At 33.7% G+C, this 24,771-nt stretch overlaps 2 protein-coding genes across 6 annotated transcripts; one reads left to right on the top strand and one right to left on the bottom strand.

Moving 5' to 3' along the window:
- Window positions 1-17,593: 17,593 nt before the first annotated feature.
- Window positions 17,594-20,574, top strand: LOC145108390 (uncharacterized). Of its 2 annotated transcripts, none has more exons than XM_079045412.1 (6): window positions 17,594-17,812; window positions 18,651-18,768; window positions 18,940-19,116; window positions 19,603-19,701; window positions 19,799-20,044; window positions 20,163-20,574. In XM_079045412.1, the coding sequence occupies exons 2-6, from the start codon at window positions 18,691-18,693 to the stop codon at window positions 20,433-20,435; spliced, it is 873 nt and encodes a 290-aa protein (XP_078901538.1). In that variant the 5' UTR covers window positions 17,594-17,812; window positions 18,651-18,690; the 3' UTR covers window positions 20,436-20,574. The 2 variants fall into 2 exon arrangements, with proteins under 2 accessions (XP_078901538.1, XP_078901539.1); XM_079045413.1 differs by lacking the exon at window positions 17,594-17,812 and adding an exon at window positions 18,441-18,507.
- Window positions 20,575-21,195: 621 nt separating this feature from the next.
- LOC145108388 (uncharacterized protein At1g01500-like) lies at window positions 21,196-24,250 on the bottom strand. 4 transcript variants are annotated; one of them, XM_079045409.1, is made up of 4 exons: window positions 23,999-24,249; window positions 23,416-23,469; window positions 22,389-23,117; window positions 21,196-21,646 (listed from the first exon to the last, which is right to left on the bottom strand). In XM_079045409.1, the coding sequence occupies exons 3-4, from the start codon at window positions 23,070-23,072 to the stop codon at window positions 21,407-21,409; spliced, it is 924 nt and encodes a 307-aa protein (XP_078901535.1). In that variant the 5' UTR covers window positions 23,073-23,117; window positions 23,416-23,469; window positions 23,999-24,249; the 3' UTR covers window positions 21,196-21,406. The 4 variants fall into 4 exon arrangements, with proteins under 4 accessions (XP_078901535.1, XP_078901536.1, XP_078901537.1 ...); XM_079045410.1 differs by having other exon boundaries at window positions 23,416-23,457; XM_079045411.1 differs by lacking the exon at window positions 23,416-23,469 and having other exon boundaries at window positions 23,999-24,250.
- Between the last annotated feature and the right edge of the window lie 521 nt (window positions 24,251-24,771).

Raw genomic sequence — 24,771 nt, 5'->3', positions numbered from 1 at the left:
TAGTTACTTTTATCACTTATCTAAGATTTGGTTGATCCTAGCTCTAGCAATTTAGGGGGTGTTCGGTACAGAGAAATAAAACCAAGGAAAAAGAATTGATTCATTTTCTCTTGTTTGGTTGATATAAAAAATAAAGAATTGAGAAATAAATCAATTCCTTTTCCATCAAAACAATTCCCTATTAAAAATAGAGAAAATGAGAGAAAACAACGTGTACGTCGGGTAGAGAATCAGAAAAAAAAAAAAAAGCTGAGAATTCAATTACACCTCCATTCGAACCTCCTTGCGTGCAAAATTAAACCAACGCTCCAACAAAAAAAATTCGATTGCATATGGTTTCATGCAATCGGCCCTTCTTTTTCGTTTGCCCTACTATCATATCGTATCATTGAGTCACAATCGACTGTTTTTTTGCTCATAGACTCACGATTTCACACTTATGGGTTACTCCTGTTTTTCGATTTTGTCACCACTATCTTCCAATTCAAGGTATGTCGATCAATCTAGCAATCTTTAAACTCAATTCTTGATGTTTCAATTATGTATTTGTGTTGTGCAAAGGTCAATTGTGACCATATTATATGCGATTATAGCTAATTTCAAAATTCTTGTTGTCACTAGAATTGTAGATAATGATGAATGATGATCGATAGCTATTTGGATCTGGTTGGTTGTTTGTATAAAGCAATTTTTTTACAATTTCAGCTTTTCATTTTTATTTTTTTCTTAAATTTGAACAGCCATTATATCTTCATACGATCTCGGAATGAGTAGATTGTTTTTCTAGATTGTAGTCCTCTATCTTGGCTATGTTTTACCCACAAAAAACAGCTTAATTGATTAAGATATGATTGAGATATATAGCCCTAAACATGGGCTGGTATGATGGTTCTAAACTTTTTCAGCATTTTTTAGCTTTTTTGTCCAACTTTGAACCATCGTAAAATCCTCATACCAGCTCGGAATGAGGTGATTTTTTTTTCAGATTGTAGTCCTCTATTTTTTCTACATTTTAGGCTCAAGAAATAGCTTTTTTGGTTTAGTTTTGGCTGAGTTATGCAGCTGTAAACATGGGCTTTTTAGGATATTTGTAACTGTTTCAGCAATTTTTTAGTCTTTTTGTCCAACTTTGAACCATCATAAAATCTTCATACTGGCTCGGAATGAGGCGATTTTTTTTCAGATTGTAGTCATTTATCTTGTCTACATGTTAGGCTTAAGAAATAGCTTATTTGGTTTAGTTTTGGCTGAGTTATGCAGCCGTAAACATGGGCTTTTAGGATATTTGTAACTGTTTCAGCAATTTTTTAGTCTTTTTGTCCAACTTTGAACCATCATAAAATCTTCATACTGGCTCGGAATGAGGCGATTTTTTTTCAGATTGTAGTCATTTGTCTTTTCTACATGTTAGGCTTAAGAAATAGCTTATTTGGTTTAGTTTTAGCTGAGTTATGCAGTCGTAAACATGGGCTGTTAGGATATTTGTAAACTGTTTCAGCAATATTTTAGTCTTTTTGTCCGACTTTGAACCAACAGAAAATCTTCATACTGGCTCGGAATGAGGCGATTTCTTTTTTTAGATTGTAGTCATTTGTCTTGTCTACATGTTAGGCTTAAGAATAGCTTATTCGCTTTAGTTTTGGCTGAGTTATGCAGCTTTAAACAGTGGCTGTTATGATTTTTCTTTCAATAGTTCTAGCAGTTTTTGGCATTTTTGTCCTAACTCTTCCTTGTTTGTATATACGTAGATGACACGAACACCTTTGCAACAACGGAGTGTACGAAATAGACAAATTGTTAGGACATCCGTCGTAATTGGAGTTCAAGACGTGCCAGTAATTAATTTATTCCATGTTTTTCTGTAAACTTCATTATTCATTATGTGGTGTTTATACTATTTTTAATAATTGAAGAACTCTATTTTTATTTTATTATTCTTGTTTGTATATTGTATTCATTATGTGGTGTGATAATATTTCTTCAGTTTGAATATATTTATAAATTATTCATTTATATTAGAAATATGTTTTTCAATATTAGATATATATAAAATAATATTAATTAACAAAAAAATAAATTATTTAGTAAAAAGTGATGTTAAAATAAAAAATTATAAACATAAAATATACTTATTTTGGCAAACTAAAATGTGTATCATAATGCATTTTTATAAAAAACAATATTGTTTGAAAATAAATAAACAAGGTAAAAATGCATTTCCATTTCCCTGTTTAATACTACCAAACAAGAGAAATGATTCTGAGACACATTTCTCTAGTGGATTCTCAGTTCTACCAAACAGGGGAGTCAATTCTCTTTCTCTAGCTTAATTCTCTTTCTTTGCATTTCCATTCTCTGCAGCAATTCCATTTCTCTGTACCAAACGCACCCTTAATAGTCATTAAACTACTAGGTAACAAGTTTATGTAATTTAATGGTCACTAAGCTACACAAAACCTAAATTCAAGCAATCAAAGTATCAAATATTAACATGCTAGGTAATCAAAATCAAACACAAGCTCAAAACTAACTATTAAAATCCATAATTTGATAAACTAAACCATAGAGTTAAAGCTTCATCTAGCTAAACGAAAGCAACTAAATTCAACTACTCATGGCTAAAAACATAGACAAAATCTACATATAAATTGACATGACCAAAGTAAATAAACCAATGTAATGAATGTGTTCTTCAATCTCTTGATCTCCAAGCTAATCTCCTTCAAAAGAATTCTTTGTGCACTTTTTGGACTTCAGATTCGGTTTCTCAGAATACCTTTTCTCCATAAAACTCTCCCCAAGAGCCTCCTAAAGCCGTGAGAAAGAAGGAATATTTATAGTTTTGGTAAACACGTTGCTCACGTCGTGAGACTTGATAGCTCACGTCATGAGCTCGGTAGTAATCCTTATCTTCCAAGGAAATTAGATCATGTATGTTGATCTTCTAGAACTTGATCCTCACGCCGTGAGATTTGATTCCTCACATCGTTAGCTTGGCTTTTCAGCTGGAATTTCCTTCTTTTATTCTTCAATCCCCCAAAGTTCCAATTCTTGTCAATTTCAGTCCTTATTCTTCAAGAGTGTTCTTTTTGGTTGCAAAATACAATTTAATTCAATAAGTACCAAATATCTTTGCATATAACCAAAATATTAATAAAAATGTATTTGAATATTGCCTAAAATGTATATAAATATGGAAATATCGAAAATTATCATTGTTAATGGAGCGCGTGTGGTTAACCAGAACATTAATTAGAGATGAGAAAAGACATCGAGGTTGCCAAGTGTGTTTGCATGGTTATTCACATCTTGTTTGTGATCCTCGTCATCCCAATCACAAATAGAAGAGCATAATCTAAGATTAAACATGTCATTGATAAGATTCAATGAATCTCAAAAGATCTAGGAATTCCATAGATTAAAATTGGTGAATTTTTTACCTACCTTCATAAATTCGCAATAAGATTACGGCATCCCTCTTCTTAGCTGTGAATTGTTATATTGGATCCTAGCCTTGAATATTTATTATGGGTTGAAATATTAAGGAATTTATATCAACTAACTAAAACTTTTATTATCCTATAGATTTCTACTTCCAATGGTGATGCTTCTATTGCTCAAATATCAAATAACAACAACTTCACTCTACTGTCAATCCTCTCCAAAGAGAAATTAGTCGGTCTAAACTACATGGACCGGATGTAAAATCTCAAGATGACTCTTCGATATGAGGGCAAAGAATATGTTCTCGAAAAACCTCTTCTTGAAATCGATGAGTCAACTGCTACAATTGAATAGCTTGCTACTTAAAAAAAACAATATGACGACGCAACGAAGGTCGCTTACATCATGGTTGCAACCATGGTACCTGAGTTGAAAAAGTCCTACGAGGACTACTGGACATACGATATGTGCTTGGATCTTGCGGAAAAGTTTCACAAGAAAGCACATCAATAAAGGTTTGAGGTCGTCAAGGCGTTGATGGCATGCAAGTTGAAGGAAGGAGACTCTATGTGCACCCATGTGCATAGAATGCAGTGATAGGTGAAGTGTTTGGAAAAGCTCAATGTGTCATTTGACAAAGAGTTGGCCATAGACATGGTACTGAACTCTTTGCCTACCAGTTATGATCAGTTCATCCTAACTTATCATTTGAACAACACAGATACCACATTGGCCCAACTCCATAACTTGTTGCAAATTGTTGAGTTAGGGATGAAGAAGAATCACACCCCTTCTGTGGCAAGTGCTCATGTCCTTGCCATCGGAAAGAACAGAGGAAAGAATAGGAAGGCTAATCTTCAATCAACTAGGAAGGGAAAGGCCCATGATGGAGGGTCTAGTAGTGGGTCGAGGGCAAAGCCCAACGTTGATATTTCGGCTATATCTGATCCCAAGGAGGTCACTTGCTACTATTTCAATGAAAAGGGCCATTGGAAAAGAAGTCGCCCTAAATACTTTCAAGACATCACGGATAGCAAGGTCAATCCATCGTCGGTAGGTATATACACTATTAAAGTCAATAACCCACAACTTACTTGTTCTTGGGTCCTTGATACAGGATGTGGTTTTCACATTTGTTCTGATTTGCAGGGGCTAAGAGAAAGTGAGGAGGTGGAGCATGGAAGAATAAATCTGATCATGGGGAATAGGCAATTTTCACCTGTTACCAAGATTAGAACTTATGGTCTTATGCTCGATGGTGATGTTAGATTAGATTTGATTAATTGTTGTTATTCGTTAGAAATGACACGAAACATTATTTCTTTTCATTCATTGTTCAGACAAGGTTTTCGATATTCATTTGATGATGTGAATGGTTCGATTTTAGTTTATAAAAATGGTGTTTTTATGTTTAAAGCTTTGCCTTGTAATGGTATGTATGAAACTATGATATGTGTTGAGAGCTTAGGCAATAGTGTATTTCACATTGATTTTTCTAATGGTGTAGACAAAGCGTGCTTGTGGCATTGTCGTCTTGGACACATTAACAAGAAATGCATCGCCAAACTCCAAAAGTATGGAGTGTTGAAATAATTTGACTTAAGGTCAGATGATGAATGTGAGTCTTGTCTTTTGGGTAAGATGACAAAATCACCTTTCACTGGGTCTTGTGAAAGAGGTGAAGGTTTGTTGGGTCGCATACACGCATATGTGTGTGGACCCTTCAGATCTACCACAAGGGATGACAATCGATTCTATGTGACATTTACAGATGATTATAGCGGATATAAATATATCTACTTAATCAAACATAAATAAAAAACCTTTGAAAACTTCAAAGAGTTTAAACACAAGGTCGAGAATCAATTGGGCAGGAAGATAAAAATGCTCCGATTAGTCAGAGGTGGAGAGTATCTTAGTATCGAGTTCCACGACTATCTTAAGGAATGTGGAATAGTTTCACAATTGACTCCTCCTAGGACACCACAACTTAATGGTGTGGATGAGAGGCGTAATCTGACCTTGTTAGACATTGTTCATTCCATGATGAGTCGAGCTTATCTTCCTATTTCTTTTTTGGGGTATTCCTTAGAGACAGCTATCCATATCCTTAATCTTGTCCCTACTAAGAAGGTTGCGAAAACGCCTCACGAGATGTGGACATGGAAAGTTCCCTCGCTAGCCCACATCAAGGTTTCAGGCTGTGAAACTTTCATTGGACGATCGACTCATGAAAAGCTAGAACCTAGAAGCGAGAGGTGTATTTTCATTGGTTACCCACATAAGTCTTTTGGATACTTGTTCTACAGACCAAGTGAGAATGTGGTCTTTGTATCTCGAAGGGGAGTCTTTCGCGAGAGAGAGATCATATTCAAAGAGGACAACGAGAGTGCAATTGACCTTGAAGAGATTCAGGAGTCAACTAGTGAAGGAACCTTAGAAGACACTATCTCTCAACCAGAGGATGAGACTCCTACTGAGCCTATTGACAATTTGTTACCTCTTCGCCGATGTAGTAAGGTTAGCATGCCACCTACGTTCTATGGTTTCCATATAATGTCAGATGGTGATACGTTTATCAGTGATGGTACACTGGTTAATTTGGATGAGCCAACTAACTACAAGGAAGCGATGGTGAGCCCTGAGGTTGCCAAATGGAAAAAGGAAATGGACGGTGAGATTAATTCCATGTATGCCAACCAAGTTCGGAATTTGGTTAATCATGAACCTAGTCGAAAGACAGTAGGTTGCAAATGGATCTTCAAGAAGAAGATCGACATGGATGGGAAGGTACACACGTTCAAAGCATGATTATTTGTGAAGGGATTTACTCAAACCTTCAGGGTTGACTATAATGGGACCTTTTCACCAGTGGCTAAGATAAAGTCTATCAGGATAATGCTTGCCATAGCTGCCTTTCATGATTAAGATGGATGTAAAAACTGCTTTCATCAATGGGAAGTTGTCTGAGGATGTTTACATGAGCTAGCCAGAGGGTTTTGTACATGCAAAGTTTCCTAGTAGAGTGTGTAAGCTTGAGAAATCCATTTATGGATTGAAACAAGCATCTCGCAGCTGGAATCTTTGCTTCCACGAGAAAGTCAAAGAATTTGGTTTCTCTAGGAGCGAGGATGAGCCTTGCGTGTATGTCAAAGCTAGTGGAAGTATAGTAACTATCCTAGTATTATATGTTGATGACATACTCCTTATGGGAAACGACATTTTGACCTTGCAAGAAGTGAAATGTTGGCTTGGGAAGTGTTTCGCCATGAAGGATCTAAGGGAAGCAGCCTATATTCTTGGGATAAGGATTCCGAGGGATAGAAAGAAAAGACTTATTAGTCTTAGTTAGAGTACATACTTGGACAAGATACTAAAACATTTTAGTATTGAAAATTCCAAGAAAGGGGAACTGCCTATTCAGTGTAATGCCAACTTGAGTAAGACTTAAAGCCCTAGTACAAATGAAGAGATAACTGACATGAGTCGAGTCCCATATGCTTTGGCTGTAGGTTTGATCATGTATGATATGATATGTACTCTCCCTTATCTGTCTTATGCTTTGATCATGGTCAGTCGCTTCGGGGAAATCCTGGAAAATCTCATTGGACTGTAGTAAAGAACATTCTTAAGTATTTGCGAAGGAAAAAGGAAATGTTTCTAGTCCTTGGTGGCAGTGATACATTGAGATTGACTGGATATAGTGACGCCAGCTTTCAGACAAATTGAGACAACTTATGCTCTCAATCGGGCTGGGTGTTTTTGTTAAACGATGGAGCGGTTACTTGGAAGAGTTCCAAACAAGAAACAGTGGCTGATTCTACTTGTGAATCAGGGTACATATAAGCGAGTGACGAATCAAAAGAAGTGGCTTAGTTGAAGAACTTTATCAGTGATCTCGGGGTAGTACCGACCATTCAAGAGCCATTGGAACTTTTCTGTGATAATGAGGGCGCGGTTTCTGACCAAAGAACCCAAGGATCATGGTAGATCCAAGCATATGTACATAACCATTACATCAGAAATAAGGTTGAAGAAGGTCATCTCCTAGTGAAGAGAGTATCCTCATCAGATAATCCTGCAGATCCTTTCACAAAGGCTTTGAGTAGGGTTAAACAAAACCAGCATGCTAGGAGCATAGGCTTGAGAGATGATATTAGTTTTAGTAGTTAGTTGGTAGTTTGAAACTTGTAACAAAATAAATTTAATTGATTTGGGTGATTAAATAATAGAGATTATTTATGAGTATGGTTACTGCCTTTTTAAATTGTTTATTCTTGTGTTTCGCTTTGCATGTTTTACTTCCTGAATGATTTAATTATTCGAAACTCCATAGTCGCTCATACTTTTGGAAGTAAGTAGTGAATCAATACTATCATGAATTGAGTTGTAGATTGTCTATAGGAGTTAGACATTGAAATAAGATTTGCTACAATGTTCATGAGTACTTAGAAAATGAGATTTTGAGTATTGGATAAACCCACGCTCAGAGAATTATTTCATGGATTATATCATGAGTGATTCTGAGATGATAATATTTTATATTCTAAAGAAGGAGATATATGAGTTTAAATTTACAAGTCGGTTGTGCATTTGTGTTACGTAAACGCATCAGTAACATGATGTTATAAAACGTAGCGTCATGCATGATTTGGTGAGTAAAAGATACAAGCATATAATTCGAATTTTATTCGTTCCTTTTGCACTAACCGGAAAAGTGATATATTTAGGCCCCTCGGTGATTTAGTGTTGACATTATAGCGATGGGCCCATCCAGGACTAAATTGATGTGTTCACTTAGTAGTCTAATGAGGTCATCACAAATCAGGAAATCAGGAAACAGTATTTTGGACAAGAGATTGATTGTAATCCATATCATCTGTCCATACGATATGTTGAAGAACAGAGGAATATTTGATCACTTATCTTAGGACCGATGTCTGATCAGGTAAGAGTCTGGCAGTTACTTTGGAAAACACACTTTGCTGTTTAATTTAGAAGTTATACTTGCAATTGTAGTTATAGACTTATCCAAGTAGGGGACAGTTGGATTATGCATCTAAGCAAATAACTATAATTGGTATATACTTGAATTAAATGAAATAAATAATTTGTTAATATATTATGAGATTAATATATTAATTAGAAATAATAGTATTTAATTAATAATTAATCATAAATTAGTTGGAATTAATTAGATTAATTAAAAGTGCATGGACTTAAGTTGTAATTGTTCAATAGTTGAACAATAGAGGTTCCAGAACCTTCCATGGGTTATGGACGGTTTTTAGGAGTTTTTTATAAGGATTTTTGATTAATCCTTAAAGATAATTAAGGAGTTGGATAATTACCAAATTTGAAATAATAGTATTATATTCAAATTAAGGTTTCCAAGGCTCCTTGTATCAGCTATAAATAGAGCTCATTGGCTCTTCATTTTCGGCCACCACTTCTACCAAAAGAATAGCCATCATATTCCCCTCCTCTCTCCTCAAGTCTTCTTATTTGCTAGGGTTTGGGTACAAACCATCAGAGGCATTAGATTTCTGGTGCTTGCTTTCTAAGTGCTTTTTTAAGAAGAATTTGGTTGATTATTTGCAATAATAATCAAAAGGTATGTAAACCCTAATCTGTTGTAATTTTCGATTATAGTAGGGTTTCCTTAGGGTTCTTGATGTTCATAGATTGTTGTTATCAATAGAGAAAACTTAGATCCAAATAGGTTGCATGTGAACTTACGGGTTAAGTTTTTCCGCCACATGTTTTAATTATAACCTATAAAACCTATCATAATCTTCTCAGGCTATTAAATTTAAGTTGGGATGAGAATTAGCCGGCATAATCTAAATGAAAGTTGTAGTACTCGTCGATATCTACATGTGTATATAAATAACGTCAAAACGGAGATTGTATGAGAGAGAGAGAGAGATACGGTTTTAGAAGATCTATGATTTTACCCAGCATGGGAGGCCCAGAAGTGAGCACATGGTAGCAGGTGGCCCACCCAACCCACCTACCCAGGGCGCGACGCGCCTTCTTGCTATAAATAGAATGGCTGCAATTTCCTTCGTTTCTTACCCCTTATTCACTCCAAAAACTTTCTGGAGATCCCTCCCACCGTGAGTCCTATATTTTTGGGTTTTATAGCAAATTAGCGAGGCTTTGGAGTATCTAGGAGCCCGACAAGAAAGAGGTCTCGGCTCGGAATTCTTCCCGTGGAATTTCCCAGTTTTCGCTAAAATCTATGAAAGTTAAACTCCACTTATCTTAATTCAAGTGTAACTTATATTTATAGTCATAGTCATTATTATGAACCTATAAATAAGATTTATCAGTAATTCCAATTATAATATTGATTGATCTACTTACGAGAGATGTGCCTAGAATGGTCATGTTGGCTTGGTTGTTGGATTTCAGAAAAGTTATATGACGAAATGATCCTGCCTCCCAACTATCATGTCTGGCTAATCCTTATTTGATATAACTCTCAGTATTCATTGGTATTAGTGAAAGATCTAGCCTTTCATTATCAGATTCCCATAGGAACTAATCAACTATAGCCTTATAGGTTAATACTCGTTAGACTCGTTGCCCGCTAGTGGGATCACCCAGAAAGCTGTTAATCTTCTAAGAAACTGTCCAGGTGAGTTATCTCACTATACCATGTAGTACAATATGTGTCCATGTATGTCAGGATAGAGAGCTATTAGAGTAGAGTTGATAGTATAGTCTCTATGTACCTAAGTATAAACTAGTAGAGTAGAAAGTATAAATGTGCCTGTATTAGTAGAATCTATAGTGCAGTCTCTACGTGCGTAATTGTTGTGATATTAAACTTAGTTAGGGGATTATGGTGGAACGGATAAAGAGGCTGGGAGCCTATAGGCCCACATGTTGACAAAATGACATGTAGGCCGTAAGTACACATAAGACCACGTGTTGACAAAATCGTGTGTAGGACGTAAGTACACATAGACCCGTGTTGACAAAATGACATGTATGTCGTAAGTACACATAGACCCGTGTGAATTATTGGCAGATCATGAGCCATTATATGTATGCATGTATATGTATTGTGGTATATGGTATTTTGGGGAACTCGCTAAGCGACGTGCTTACCCAATTGAATAAAAATGTTTTTCAGGTACTTTAGTGATTCGTGAGAAGGACAAAGTTCGACTGTATACTTGCGCATTCACAACATATTTCCGCACATTGTAATTACACTATGATATATTTTAATAAATAAAAATGAAAAAAATGGGTTGAAAATCGGAACACTACAAATTGTCCAATGGCATTGCGATGCCATTTTATGATAGATGATCACCGGTATACAACGATAATACTTGAAGTTGTAGCGTCATAAGATTTATGGATATGACATGTATATTTTGGTGTCATTGGTGGTAACAATGACCTAAACATCCTGACCAATCACCACTATTCAACGATAAGCTGCTTGAAAAAACACCAAAATGTTCATTTCAATTGAACGAGACTTGTTGATCACATTCATCATACGTACATACAGTGTTGTAAAAATCCCGACTAGGTCCTGGTTAATCTCCGATTAATCCATAGGCGCTATCCGACCAACTAGAAGGCGCCTAACGATTAATCTTTGCTTACAAAATGATTGAAGCAGTAGCAAACAATGAAATTTTAACACTTTGAAGAAGTTTTATCTCAATAGAAACTATTTGAGGAATGATTAGTGTTGTATTAATCATATTAAGATATTTTGTTATGATATTAGTGGTCTTTACGAACTTTGTTATGATATTAGCCATATTTTTTTTTTAAATTCAACGAAATACCAATTTATGGTTTCCGCTTAATCCCCCGATTAATCCCTTAACTCCGGTCCACCGACTAGCTAACGTATAGCGTTTTTTACAACCTTGCGTACATACCTTCTCTTGATAACTAGTTTTTTTTTAATAATCGTATTAAGATTTCAATTATCGTATTTAGGTTTTAAATTTCCGTTTGTAGTAAGGTGCTTTTTTAATACAATGTCATTTTTTGTTTATTTAATTGAATTTATAAATGTTTTAAAAAAAATGTAAAAAAGAAAATTATATAAGCTGGAGGGTTGGAAAAGAACGATTCCTTATATTGAAGGTTTGGAAAGATGAGCATAAAAGGAGAAAGAAATACGGATATTGTATATATAGGTGGCAAGAGGGTGGGCTAGGATCCATTGTTTCTAGTAAATAGTATGTTAATGTATAACCAAGTCTTGACCATTTGATGAAAAGAATGAAGGGCGGTGATATTAGGATACATGATATTAAAATGGACTAGCATGTATCATATAATAAAACTAAAACATGTATCATATAATAAAACTAAAACAGTATAAAAGGGTATTGTGAACATTTCATGTTTATTTATTTATAGAATGTGCAATAACTATGTGATTGATTTTTTTGACTATTTTGGGAATAATTATGGGATGGATTTTTCTAAACCTATTCTTAACATAATGCGGTTCATTCTTGAAATAATATAAAATTTTCTTCACATAATACATTTATAGAATATAAATTATAATTCTACATGTGACATTCTCATGAAATTCTTGAAATATTCAACAACATGCTTGTAAATATGTTGAAAAAAACAAATTCTTGAAATAATAAACAACATTCTGGAAAGAGTAGAACATAAATTACAATTGTACAAATGGCATTCTCATGAAAATGATAAAACGAAAGAAGGAAAACATGAAAATACAGGTGACGTTTAGTAAGAATGAAATAAAAACAATTACAAATATGTTATTCTTGAAAAAATACGAATAATAAAGACATTCTTAAAAGAATACATTCATTCTTTCAAGAATAACCATCTTTCTATTTTCTTCAAAATCACACCACCATCCATTTTTGTTAACATAGGTTACATCCTCAATAAAAATCGATATAACCATCCATTCCCATTTTTTCTGCCTCTCCAGAAAACCCTAGCATCAAACATAGTGTTGGTTGAGTCGGACAATTTGAAACTAAAATACTATTCCAAATAATAAACAAATCTTTGAATACAACCACATACACACTCCAAATGATTGTAAAACCACACTTAATAAACAAAGAATTTAAGCTTGAAAAATAAGAATTAAGGAATACCCATATCAAGAAAGAATAACAAAAGCTTAAATCACATATCGGAATGAAGAATAAAGAAGAACCCATCTCAAATTGCATTTTGTAGTTCAGAAAAAATGAGATCTAATCGTGTTAAATTAGAACAAAAAATAAATTGAAGCTACACTTGAGTAGTAGTCAAGAATTGAAGCAAAAAAAACTAGATTTCTGATAAAAAGATGATGGTTTGTTTACCTTTCTTGCTAACGCTGACGATGAACAAGCACACCCTCATCTTCATCTATATACACCATCGTCACAGACATACAAAAATCAGATTGGTAGAGAAGTGTGTTTCTTGATGAAATCAAAACCAACGCAGATAAAAAAATAGAGAGAAAGAAACTAAGAATTATGGTCTTGTGGTCTTTCTTTGACGTTCTTGAGTTTATTTTGTGAAGATGGTGGCCAAAGCCCATAATCACTTGATGTTATTTTTGATTTGAGCCCTAATCAACCAAATTCATTCTTAATTTCATATTTTAAGATCGTGAACATAGTGATGACAGGTTGTGTGCACGATGGCGGTGCATAGGGGATTGTCTTATGTCGATTGTTAGTTAAAGAAGAATTAGAACCGAAAGGCACCTATTACCAGTTGGTCGTTGGTCGTCAGAAACATTAACGAAGGAGGCGGCAGCAGGAAAGGTGGTGGTGGTGGTGGTGGTGGTCAGTAGAGATGGTGGAGACAGTAACGGAGATGATGGTGCCAAAATGAAATTAGTTGTCTTAATTATATAATCATAATTATTAATTAATTAAATTTTTATGTGTTAATTTACTTTAATGCCGTCCATATTTAGTTACACATTAACACAATACTTGTTGTTTACATATGATCCTAGCTCACAAGAGGGTTAGGAGGTTTGGAAAAGATCCAATCCTCCCACTTAATTAGTTGATAATAACAACTATGTTTATAAATAAGGGTAATTAAGTAATCTAACAACTTTTGTATAGATTTTTTTAAATAACCAATTATTATTATTATTGTTATTTGAAAAATAACCATCATGTCCAAATAGGCCATTCTAGAGCCCATTTCGGACTCTGGCGATCCGGCTTGGCCTAACAACGATTTTCAATATGATATTTCATAATGTATACCAGAATATCTACACATTTCCTACTAAAGGAAAATAAAATATGTCATCTGATTCAGATGAGTTTGAGTTTGAGGTTTTACGGGTGAGATCTTGACTCCTTCAACTTTTATTTACTAAATTTTATGATTATTTCGGTAAATTAGTAAGTCCCGAACATGAAAATCATGTTCGAACACGAAGATCATGTTTGGAATGTTAGGTTTAATCTTTTATTTAGTGTTAGGACCAATCCAAAAATAGTTTATTTAGTGTCATACGTTATTGTATATGTCCGGAATGTTATTGTACATCGAATTTTGGTAATCCAGCAGACACATGCGCATTCGAGAACATGTCCAGAATTCGAAGAACTTGTCTGGAATGCAAAGAACATTTTTGGAATTCTCATCGCAGTTTGTTCTAGAGCACCATTTACACTTTGTAATTATCTTAAAAGTATTATTATTATTGTTTTTTGTAGCATGACAACATGTTTGGTGGTTCTCTTACACTATCACCATTGCATAATTGTATAACCCCTAACATTCATAGTATATATGAACAATTTGATGCTTCACTATTGTTTTTCCATCGATTTCTCACTTATATACCACCAATGGAGTTTTGGATGCAGTTATATAGGGACTTTGACTCTGGTTGTAATGTGATGTAAGTTATATACATATGTGATCATTACATAGTATGCATTTAGTAAGGTTACTAACTTTTATGTATAATTGGTAGCATATCATGATTTGGATTTCCGTGTTGATAGAGGATAGCTTGGATGATGCTCGATGGACATTTATGCTGACAGCTTTCGGCACAGATGCATATGACGGGAGTAACATGGTTAATGAATCTATTTACCCAGCTTTGTCTGAGTGTGATACGGTATAATTGTGTTTCAATTACATTATCTAAGTAATGAACACTTATAAGAACATGCTATAATAACATGTTATCTGATGATTACTTAATTCCTACCTTTTCTGCAGCTATACATCCATATCAATATATCGAACTCGCACCGATTTTTGGGAGTTATGGATTTTCGGACATTCACAATGACAATATACGCTAGTTACCAGACCGACAACCATATTTCAAACTCTCATCAAGCCCGTATCCATAAACCACTAGTGGGTATCAACTATTGAGGTACCAAACCCACTTATGTAATCTCACTTAAGAGTTTCAAAATCACCCTTGTGTAGGGCATGAACGCACCAACAGTCTACCGTAAAGGGGATTATAGAGCGTTCGTTTGTTGATTCCTATAAAGGTTGAGTGGGGGCAATTTGGTGACCATGGAGGGTTGCACCAAGATCGAGTCATATCGATGGCAATTTGAGGAAATTGTATGGGGTACAAATAAAAAGTAGTGGTCGATTTGGACATTATATTATTAATTAGACATATTTAATTTTATGTAATTATTATTTTTTACTATAGATTTAAGGGTTTTCATATAATTACATTTTAGAGTATGTTTTTGAAATACATCTTTTTTTTAGTTAACCATTAACTAAACAATAGAAAAAAAATCAATTAATCTTTGGAATGTCACTCCGAAACAACCTTGACAATAATTAAACAAAAAAAAATCTATGTAATGGGGTCTTGGAATTTCGAATTAAGCTCCAGAATGTTTTATTCTTAGACTATATATATATATATATATATATATATATATATATATATATATATATATATATATATATATATATATATATATATATATATATATATATATAGAGAGAGAGAGAGAGAGATAGGTTCAAATGTTTTTAGCAACTATTGTGTGCCTAAATGCACCAATGAGAATTCAAAAAATAACAAATAATTAAATATATCATTTAAGGGTATTTTGGACCTTTTGTACTTTTAATTAAGAAAATCATTTAATTGAAATCCTGTAATTAAGGAAATAAAGTAAATATATTTGACCTACTCGTGTGTGGTAGAACACGTCCATTGCTGACGGCACCAATTTCTTCGCTTGGCAGAGGATCCCGACGGCTTTTTCTCCCTCTCCTGCTGGTTGTTTCCTCTTCGCCGCCTGAACAATCTTTATCTGTGCCGTTATTCGTGTTGTTTGTGAGACCAATTTCAGACAATAACTGTTTCTGAATAATCTTAATTAATGGATTCTTCGAGGAGGTACCAGCCGCCTGCTTGTAAGGCTGGATATTATTCTTCGTATCAGCATATTGGGTCTGATTATGGTTAATTGAGTCAGAATTTTGGGGAAATTGATCATTGACTATCGCATTTTTTCTTCTGGTTCGATTCAGGAATGTCAGTAATCCCTCCATCGACCGTCTTCAAGCTGTCAGTAATCCCTCCAACTAACCGTCTTCAAGCTGTCAGGTATGATTCTCCCTTGGGTTGATTTCTCTTTTTTCTTTGTTTGAAACTAATTGGATTTCATTGATTGAGAATTCAATAATGGAATTGGACCTGTCTTATCCAAGTGTTTGATAATAAAACATGTCTTCCAAGTGTTTGATATAATGTCAAAAAGAGAGTTTTTGGGTAAAAGATGCAAGTTTGATATGTTTGACTTATTGGGAAGATTCTGTCAGAATATGTTAAGGTAACATGTTTATACTTGTGTTGAAATGTTCTGTTAGAAGTAAAGTAGATAATATTTTGTTAGACTTCTTAAGGAATTGAAGTTTAAGCAACAAATAGAAATGAAATATTTTTTTAGAATTGATGTTAATATGTGTAGTTATGTTATTTTGGTGTTTTTATTTTATAAAAAAAATGTTGTAAATTCTATTAGAATATAAGTTAAAACTTGTTTGTATTCTGTCAGAATTTATTTATATAAATGCATTCTGTCAAAATGTCTTTAAGAATGTTTTATTAACAACAAGTATATTTGTTTAACTGGTAATGCATTCTAACAGAATTACGAGTAATGCATGTTATTAGAATAGCGATAGTATATTCTAGCAGAATAACTAGTAATGCATGTTGTTAAAATAAATTACAATTGTTTGATGTATACTAAATTCTATCAGAATTTATAGTTGTTATTCTTTTAGAATGCTCCGAATTTTTTAATATTTGAAAGTTGATTATGTTTTTTTTTTTTTTTTTGTGGATTTAGGTTTTGAAGAGACTGTCATTGATGTGGAAAAGGAGAAAAAACATGGAGAACTAGAGTTTTTTTTTGCAAAATGTATAAAGTGTGTCTTAACAATAATATTCTTTTGGAATAGATTATTGTTTTTGTTAGATTTTGATGTTTTTTTTTCTTTTTTAACCATTTTTAGTTTTAATCTTTAAGAATAAATGTAATCTGTATTTTTTAGAAAATGTTATTCTTGATAATATGTTATATAATTCTTTAAGAATGTTTAATATAAAAAGTATCTTGAATGAAACAATATTCTGCAAGAATAAAACCGAAAATATATTTACTAGTTTATTGTTGATTTTTTGTCATTCTGACAAAATAAAATCTGTTATTATTAAAAAAAATATTAAAAATTAATTAGAATTAAATTAAAAAATTCAGATTTTTAAAAAATAAGGGATTTAATGATCCCTTAAAATCCGAAAATTTCCTTTTTTAAAATAGGTTAATTGACCAAAATATCTTTTTGCTGAAATTTGTGTGATTATATGATACATGCTACCCTATGGTAATATCATAGACCCTCATATCATGATTGTTGATTCTATTCATCCAGTGGTCCAGATCTGTGCATTCTGACACACAATAGTTAGTAAAAACAAAATAACTCAAGCATATATATATATATATATATATATATATATATATATATATATATATATATATATATATATATATATATTATCAAACAGCCACATTTATATAGGTTATAGATTACTTAATTTGCCTATAAATAAATATTAATTTGTACATATGTTGCGCTTCATTTTATAAATTGAGAACAAAACACACATACACACACAGGCTTGAAGCTTTTCTCTCTCTTACACTCCCTCCAATTGTTAGCTGTCCTCTAAAATATTACCATAGTGATTGAGATCATTTGTCTCCTACAATCTCCACTTCTTAATTTATCAGAGGTTTTTTACAGTTGACTTCCAAGATCAGAGGTACCTTCAACATCAAATTTATCAGAGGTACGTTCAACAGCAAATTCCCTTTAAACAAACTCTGTGTTTATGCAACCATTAGACGTTGATTCTTTCTTCTTCTTGGAATCTAGCTATTCAATACATGTTATGTATCTGTTTATTTAGGGGTTAATGATGATTAGGTTCATATAGCATCATCCATGGAAAATCAATTTAAGAACATATGAGAAGGAGATGATCAATTGATTACTTGTGACTGGAAGTAGCTCGAGATTACTGTTTTTAGTCTTCCATTTGTTTTTCAATTCATCATTAAATTTCTACATCTTCATTAATAATATAATTTTCTGACATTAAGTCAAGTCCGACGGCCTAAGACTTTTGTTTTATTGATTTTCGTTATCACAACAATTTTTCTCACGAATACGCTATAATAACAACTTCTTATCTTTTATTTTTGACTTTACACGAATAATGTAATTAATTTAATCGTTGGAATCATTGTAAAACGGCAATTTTATCATATAGAAAATTTTCTATGTACAAAATTTTCAACATTATTGATTTGGTCAATGGTCATGGTCAACTTCGGTTTTTATTCAACTTTCCTACCACCTTCTTTAACACATGTCTACACATGGATGATGGACTTGTTTGTTATGTTAAATAAACTAATTCATTATGTCTCATTGCATTTTTTTTTCTACCAAATATAGTCTAACATCTTGGATATCTGTTAGGTATTACCCTTTTTTTCCTTTCTCACACTAATAAGTAGTTCTCTTATGAAACTATGAATCAAATGCATCATTTTTTTTGTAGTCACTTTGTCTTCTTATTTTATTTTTTTGAAAGATCTGATCTTGATTATCATTCTTTGTAGGTAATTCAGTTGTCTATCTTTATCATCACTATTCATCACCATGTCCATGTTTAGGCGTCGTGGGTCACAACGACAACAACAAGAACAAGAACATCATGAGCTTCATCCTGAGTCTAAGGTAACATATTAACTAATTTGATAATTTCAATCTCAAATACAACCAATTTATTAAACAAATACTAGCATACTTACACACCATTTCTTCAAAATTGTTGCATACATTAATGAATCGGGTTTCTTTCAATCATAACTCTTATCCACTTTGACCTTATCATTTTATAACTTGTAGATCAATGAGCTTAAAGCAGCAATTGGTCCTCTTTCTGGGTGTAGTTTACTATATTGTACTGATGCATGCTTAAAAAGATATCTTGAAGCACGAAATTGGAATGTAGAGAAAGCGAAAAAGATGTTGGAAGAGACCCTTGCGTGGAGATCTACCTATAAGCCTGAAGAAATCCGTTGGGTTAGTGCTCGTTCCATTCATCTTTTAACTTTGATTTGAATCAATTTTTGGAAAAGGGTAAATTCTTCTGGTAACCTTTAGTTGACTCACACTGCCCAAAGCATCATGTGAGATATAAATCAGGTACAGGTATACAGCGGTCTGCTAGGTGGCAGACATAATAGTCTAGTGTCACGAGAGTCCAGTCCACATTGGAATTAAAACTCTCACCGAGCCTGCTGAGATTCATACTCTTGACCTTTATTGTATTTGACATGCATTGGACTGTGATTAGAACAAATGTCAATAGGAGAAAAAAAATGCAATTTCTTGTCCAACCTAGAGAGGTAGGACTGAAACTCGCTTTCGATATCTTGTTGGTGCAAAAAGACGTGAATGCCCTTACCTCTCATAAAAAATAGTCCTAGAAAGCCTGTCTAGTAGAGTATAACAAACAAAACATTATTGAACGTATTTTTTACATGTATTTTTTTTTTCATTTTTTAGCATGAGATCGCTAAAGAGGGTGAAACCGGGAAAGTATTCAAAGCAAATTTCCATGACCGTTTTGGAAGAACCGTTCTCATAATGAGACCAGGACGACAGGTGATTTTATAAAGTTGAAAATGAAAGAAATAACAAAATACTTTCGTTATCCTTTATATAGTATAAAGATCTAACATAATAATCTAAATCATTATAGAACACAACATCAATGGACAACCAAATCAAACATCTAGTGTACTTGATAGAAAACGCAATCCTTTATCTTCCAGAAGGCCAAGAAGAAATGGTATGGCTCATAGATTTCACCGGATGGTCTCTTAGGACCAATGTCTCAATTAAAACCGCACGTGAAACCATCAACATTTTACAAAATCATTACCCTCAAAGGCTAGCCGTTGCCTTTCTCTATAGCCCACCACGCCTTTTTGAAGCATTTTGGAAGGTTCGTATTGTGTCAAGAAATAGCTAACCTATTTTTATTTCTTTATTTTACAATATTGTACTTTCAAGATTTGTTTCTAGTAAAAGTCAAAACATACATTGTGCTTTTTAATATGTAGGTTGTTAAGTACTTCTTGGATCCAAAAACATTCCACAAGGTGAAATTTGTGTACTTGAAGAATAAAGAGAGTGTGTCGCTAATGGAATCTTGTTTTGATGTGGATAATCTTCCAACTGAATTTGGTGGAAAGGCGACTATGAAGTATGATCATGAAGAATTCTCGAGATTGATGATCCAAGATGACGTTAAAACCGCTAAATTTTGGGGTTTGGACAAAAATACCCTTGTTGTGGAAACTAACGGGCATGCTGCTCCGGCTTTGGTTGCATAAGAGTTGAGTCACTTGAATGGTTACAATTGTTGTATAAAGTTTATAGGCAGGATCAATTTGTGATGTTTTTCCTGAATTTTGTTGAGGAACCTTGAATTCTCTATCTATTGGTGAAGTTTGATGCTTCTATTATTCCTAATGGAACTTTGTACCCTGTTTTGTATGTGTTTTTTCAAAGTGATTATTGTGATTTTGGGCTATATAAATATCAAATCATAATCAAAACAACAAAAACAAAAACTAAGGGTTTTCTCAACGTGGCCCATGACATAACATAATAATAGCGACTAATCAAATAATGAGATGATTATCAGTTGCTTGAGAGTAGTGAGATTATTGAACATTGATCTCGATAATCTGTTTTTCATATACTAACTTCATATATGATTTGTTTTTATCCTGATTATACAAATTCTATTTTTAGTTCAAACATAAATTAAGCTCTTGAGAGCATTAGGCTCTTATGTCAACCACATAACAGATCACTGTGTGTCTGATTTACAGCACACAATGCACATCACAACTGATGTTCCACGGTTGTTAGAAGAATAATTTTTTTTTTTGATAGAAAAATGCACTTTATTGTTACAAACTTTTGAGAAAAGAGAAAGTGTTATTCATTACACCATGATAAAGTTTAATTCTATTAACCTTACTAATAACAAATGAAATGAAAAGATGCTTAAATTTAATTCTATTATCTTCATCAAACCAACCAAGCATATAGACTTCATAGTACCTAACTTTTTGCAAATCCGTATATTCATAGAGTTCCTTAATTATGAAAAATACTAAAACTTAATATAGACAATACATAAACCCTAAACCCTTATGCCAAACACTTGGGTCAACGTCACATCGATTTGGTGATAAAACTTATGCCAAAGAAAGTTGTTTTCTACACCCTTTATAGAATATAACCAAAATTTGAAAAGAAATAATAAAAACACAAAAAGGAATAAGAGGAATTACTATAGCCGCCTTCTAAAGTTTCGAGTGGTAGATTGATATGTTCGAACAAGAAGACCAACTCCAATTCCAACCCCGAGACAAACACCAAGCCCAATTCCGACTCCGACTCTCACTCCGGCATTGAACCACGAGAGTGCTCCATCTTCTCCTTCCAAGTATTCCATTTGATTCCAATACGGGCTCATCTCATAATTCTCATGATTCTCATTTCCACCCTTGTAATTCCCATATCCACCTAGCTGTATAGCAATGAGAGGTAGTATATAAAGACTAAGACTGAGCCAGATGTCAATGAGAAAAAGTACAATTTTTTCCCACTCCCACTTAAAAAGATGGAATATAGTGGGACCGATGTCATGTGGGAAAAAAACAAACTTTTTGTCCCACGATTCTATTCATACACTCTACTACTAAATGTACACCACCATTTTAATTTTTTGACAAAATTACATAAATGGTCCCTGTAGTTTACCAATGGTCAGAAACTCAGTCTTTGCTAATTTTATGACGAACATAGTCACCATGGTTTCCAAAATTTGCGTGAATGGTCCTTTTTGCTAATACCGTTAGTTTTCGTCCATTAGTGTGAGGGTAATTTGGTCTTTTTAAGTAGTAGGGATCTAGTTTGTGACCATAGGTAAACCATAGAGACCATGCACACAAGTTTTGGAAACCACAGAGACCATGTTTGTCAAAAACAATTAGCAAGGACTGAGTTTGTGACTTTTGGTAAACCACATGGACTATCTATGTAATTTCGTCTTAATTTTTTAATATTTATTTTACTATCCAGACACCCCTAATTACTTATTGTACCCCTGATTTAACATTTTTTTGTCAAATCAAAAGGGTGTTGTTCATATTGTTGCATAAACTGTTTTCACAGTTAACATGATGCAAAAACTAACGTTAATATATTTTAAATAATGTTATTGAAATCTACTATGAATTTAAGCTCCAAAACAACTATAGAATGACTACCTGAAGATCAAGTCCAGGTACAACGTCTTTACGAGATTCCGATTCCGCACTCCCATACTCTGGAATGGAATCCAACATTCCTTTCCGATTTTGCTTCTTCTTGAGACTAATCTGTAAAGTTTTTGTCAAAATAATCGGTGTCCCAGAAAACGATCCCGCAACATAAACTTCAATCATAGGTGGCAATGAATATGAATCACCACCCTTCAAAAACCCATTTCCACCACAAATCATTGATTCACAACTCATACTCCACTTCCCATTATCGTTATCTTTTGATTCATTTGACATCTCCAAAGTCCCAAAAAGAATCAGATCTTCACCATCAAAAACCTCAAACTTCACACCACCTGACAATCTTATACTGTCTGTACTTACAAAAGTAGCTTCTTCAAATTTCTTGTCTACTCTGTTCTTTTTTAGGCGACAAGAACTACCCTCTGATTGGAGGCTACATCTTCTACCATTTACTTCAAGGACAGTATCAGGGTCTAATGGGATATGGTTGAGGGTGAGATATTGAGGGGTATATCCGTCAATCATGAAATTGCTTATTCTAACGTAGAACACACGGATATCAAACCAAGATATTAATCGTTTACCATATGATGGGTAAGAGGGGTGCTTTATAATCTGAAGACCATGATTGGTATGATTAGATTTTTCGTATGAATCTTTCTCCATGTTTACAAGAGCTCTTAAACATCAAGCATAATTTGCAGAGGAACCCTAGAAACAAAAAAAAAAAGCATAAAAAACCGAACTTTGGATTAGTATATTGAGCACCGGGGACTGGTAATTGAGTTTGTAAGTTACTAAGTTATAAAGAAGTTTTGGATTAAGAAGCATTTATACAAACAGGTGGTGTGCGACATAGTGACACACACATTTGAACGATTTCTTTGCAGGGTTCAAGTTATTATTTTGTAATCGAATCACATAGAATTGAAAAAGAAACAGAGATGAAAGAAGATACAGAAATCTGAATTATCAAGAAAGAATTGGGGTGGAAAGAGAAGATACGCACCTGAAACAAAGGATTCAAAGTCCAGACGAGAATTCCTGGTCTCTGTTCAATTTCCTAGGTTAAGATTATGATCAAATTTTACTAATTTAAAATCTTTTAGCGTGTAATTGTGTGTGTGTGGTGTGAGAGAGAGAAAGAGATAGATATAAAAAAAGAGAGTCAGGGGCTGCCGATGATAAATGTAAACAGCAGGTAGCCACTAGTATTGAATAAATCGCAAATGGTATGAAAATCTTGAATAGTTTATCAATGTTTACAGTCCACAAATGCAAAGAAGTCACTCTCACCAACGCCCACTCAACTTAAGAAGATTAAATTAAATCTCAGAGTGATTCCTCAAATTCCTTTCAGATACCCCACCAAATAGGTTTAATTCTCTTCAAAACCACAAGTTTCAAAATATTTCTCTTGGTATCAACAGAAACAAAAAACAGCCACACAAAAACTAATCGATATCTTGAACACCTAGAATGCAATGTTCTCGAATTCCCCTTTGTTCTTCTACGCACACATAGATGATACATATGCATATGTATAAAGATGAAATCGACAGCGATAGGTAGGAAAGCTGGGATTTTGTTACCTTATCCAGATATAAACATGGGGAGGAGGGATGTGCAATCACATTCACGACGACGGAGGTACGATAATCGTCTTGTTGGATCGGATGAGATGAGAGTGATATATGTCAACTGAGCAAAGATTGGGAATAATGAAGAAAGTTTGTACTGCTATGAATCATGTGTTTCGCATTCCCCTTAGTTTAAGGTTAACTGGTTTCCTAGAGATGCAAAGTTTTGGAACCATCACGCATATTATAAGAGTTTTGGTTTTGCAATTTTATGCATAAAAATCATTTATAACGTCAAAAACATATGGTATTCATATATATCAAAATAAAAATACACCGTATGTGCAACTCTATATTGACAATGTATTCACCCGTGAAATTGATTCCACATTAGCATTATATCTCTTTCATATTACATTCACTATTGTTTGAGATGGTGTTCACTAGCGAACATCTAGTGAACAAGAGAAAGAAAAGAAAAAAGGATGAGAGAGATAGAGAGAGGCCGATAAGTATTTTGGGAGAAATGATTTTGATTGGTTGTGAGAATTCATGACCAGTTTCAATCATCACCACCTTTACACCTATTAGGGGCGGTGGTCACGCGTGAACATCCCCTCCACATATATCTTTACACACAGAAACACCCCCATTACCACATGGCCTAAGTGCAGAAAAAATAAAATAAATATATATATATTATTAATTTTGGCAAAAAGCTGGAAACAACTCTAACTAGGGTGAAAAATGCGATTTTCACTGACTGGTTAGGTTTTTAACAACTA

Source organism: Lactuca virosa, chromosome 4 (assembly GCF_052849685.1).
Source record: "Lactuca virosa cultivar CGN04683 chromosome 4, Lactuca_virosa_CGN04683_v6, whole genome shotgun sequence".
Taxonomy (NCBI): Eukaryota; Viridiplantae; Streptophyta; class Magnoliopsida; order Asterales; family Asteraceae; genus Lactuca; species Lactuca virosa.
This window is presented reverse-complemented; position numbering and strand designations above follow the sequence as displayed.

Coding starts and splice junctions, on each gene's coding strand:
- LOC145108390 (XM_079045412.1), top strand. CDS start 18,691: ATGTCCATGTTTAGGCGTCGTGGGTCACAACGACAACAACAAGAACAA. Junction 18,769..18,939: donor AGCTTCATCCTGAGTCTAAG/GTAACATATTAA, acceptor TATAACTTGTAG/ATCAATGAGCTTAAAGCAGC. Junction 19,117..19,602: donor AGCCTGAAGAAATCCGTTGG/GTTAGTGCTCGT, acceptor TTCATTTTTTAG/CATGAGATCGCTAAAGAGGG.
- LOC145108388 (XM_079045411.1), bottom strand. CDS start 23,072: ATGGAGAAAGATTCATACGAAAAATCTAATCATACCAATCATGGTCTT. Junction 21,647..22,388: donor TACCTGGACTTGATCTTCAG/GTAGTCATTCTA, acceptor ATTGCTATACAG/CTAGGTGGATATGGGAATTA.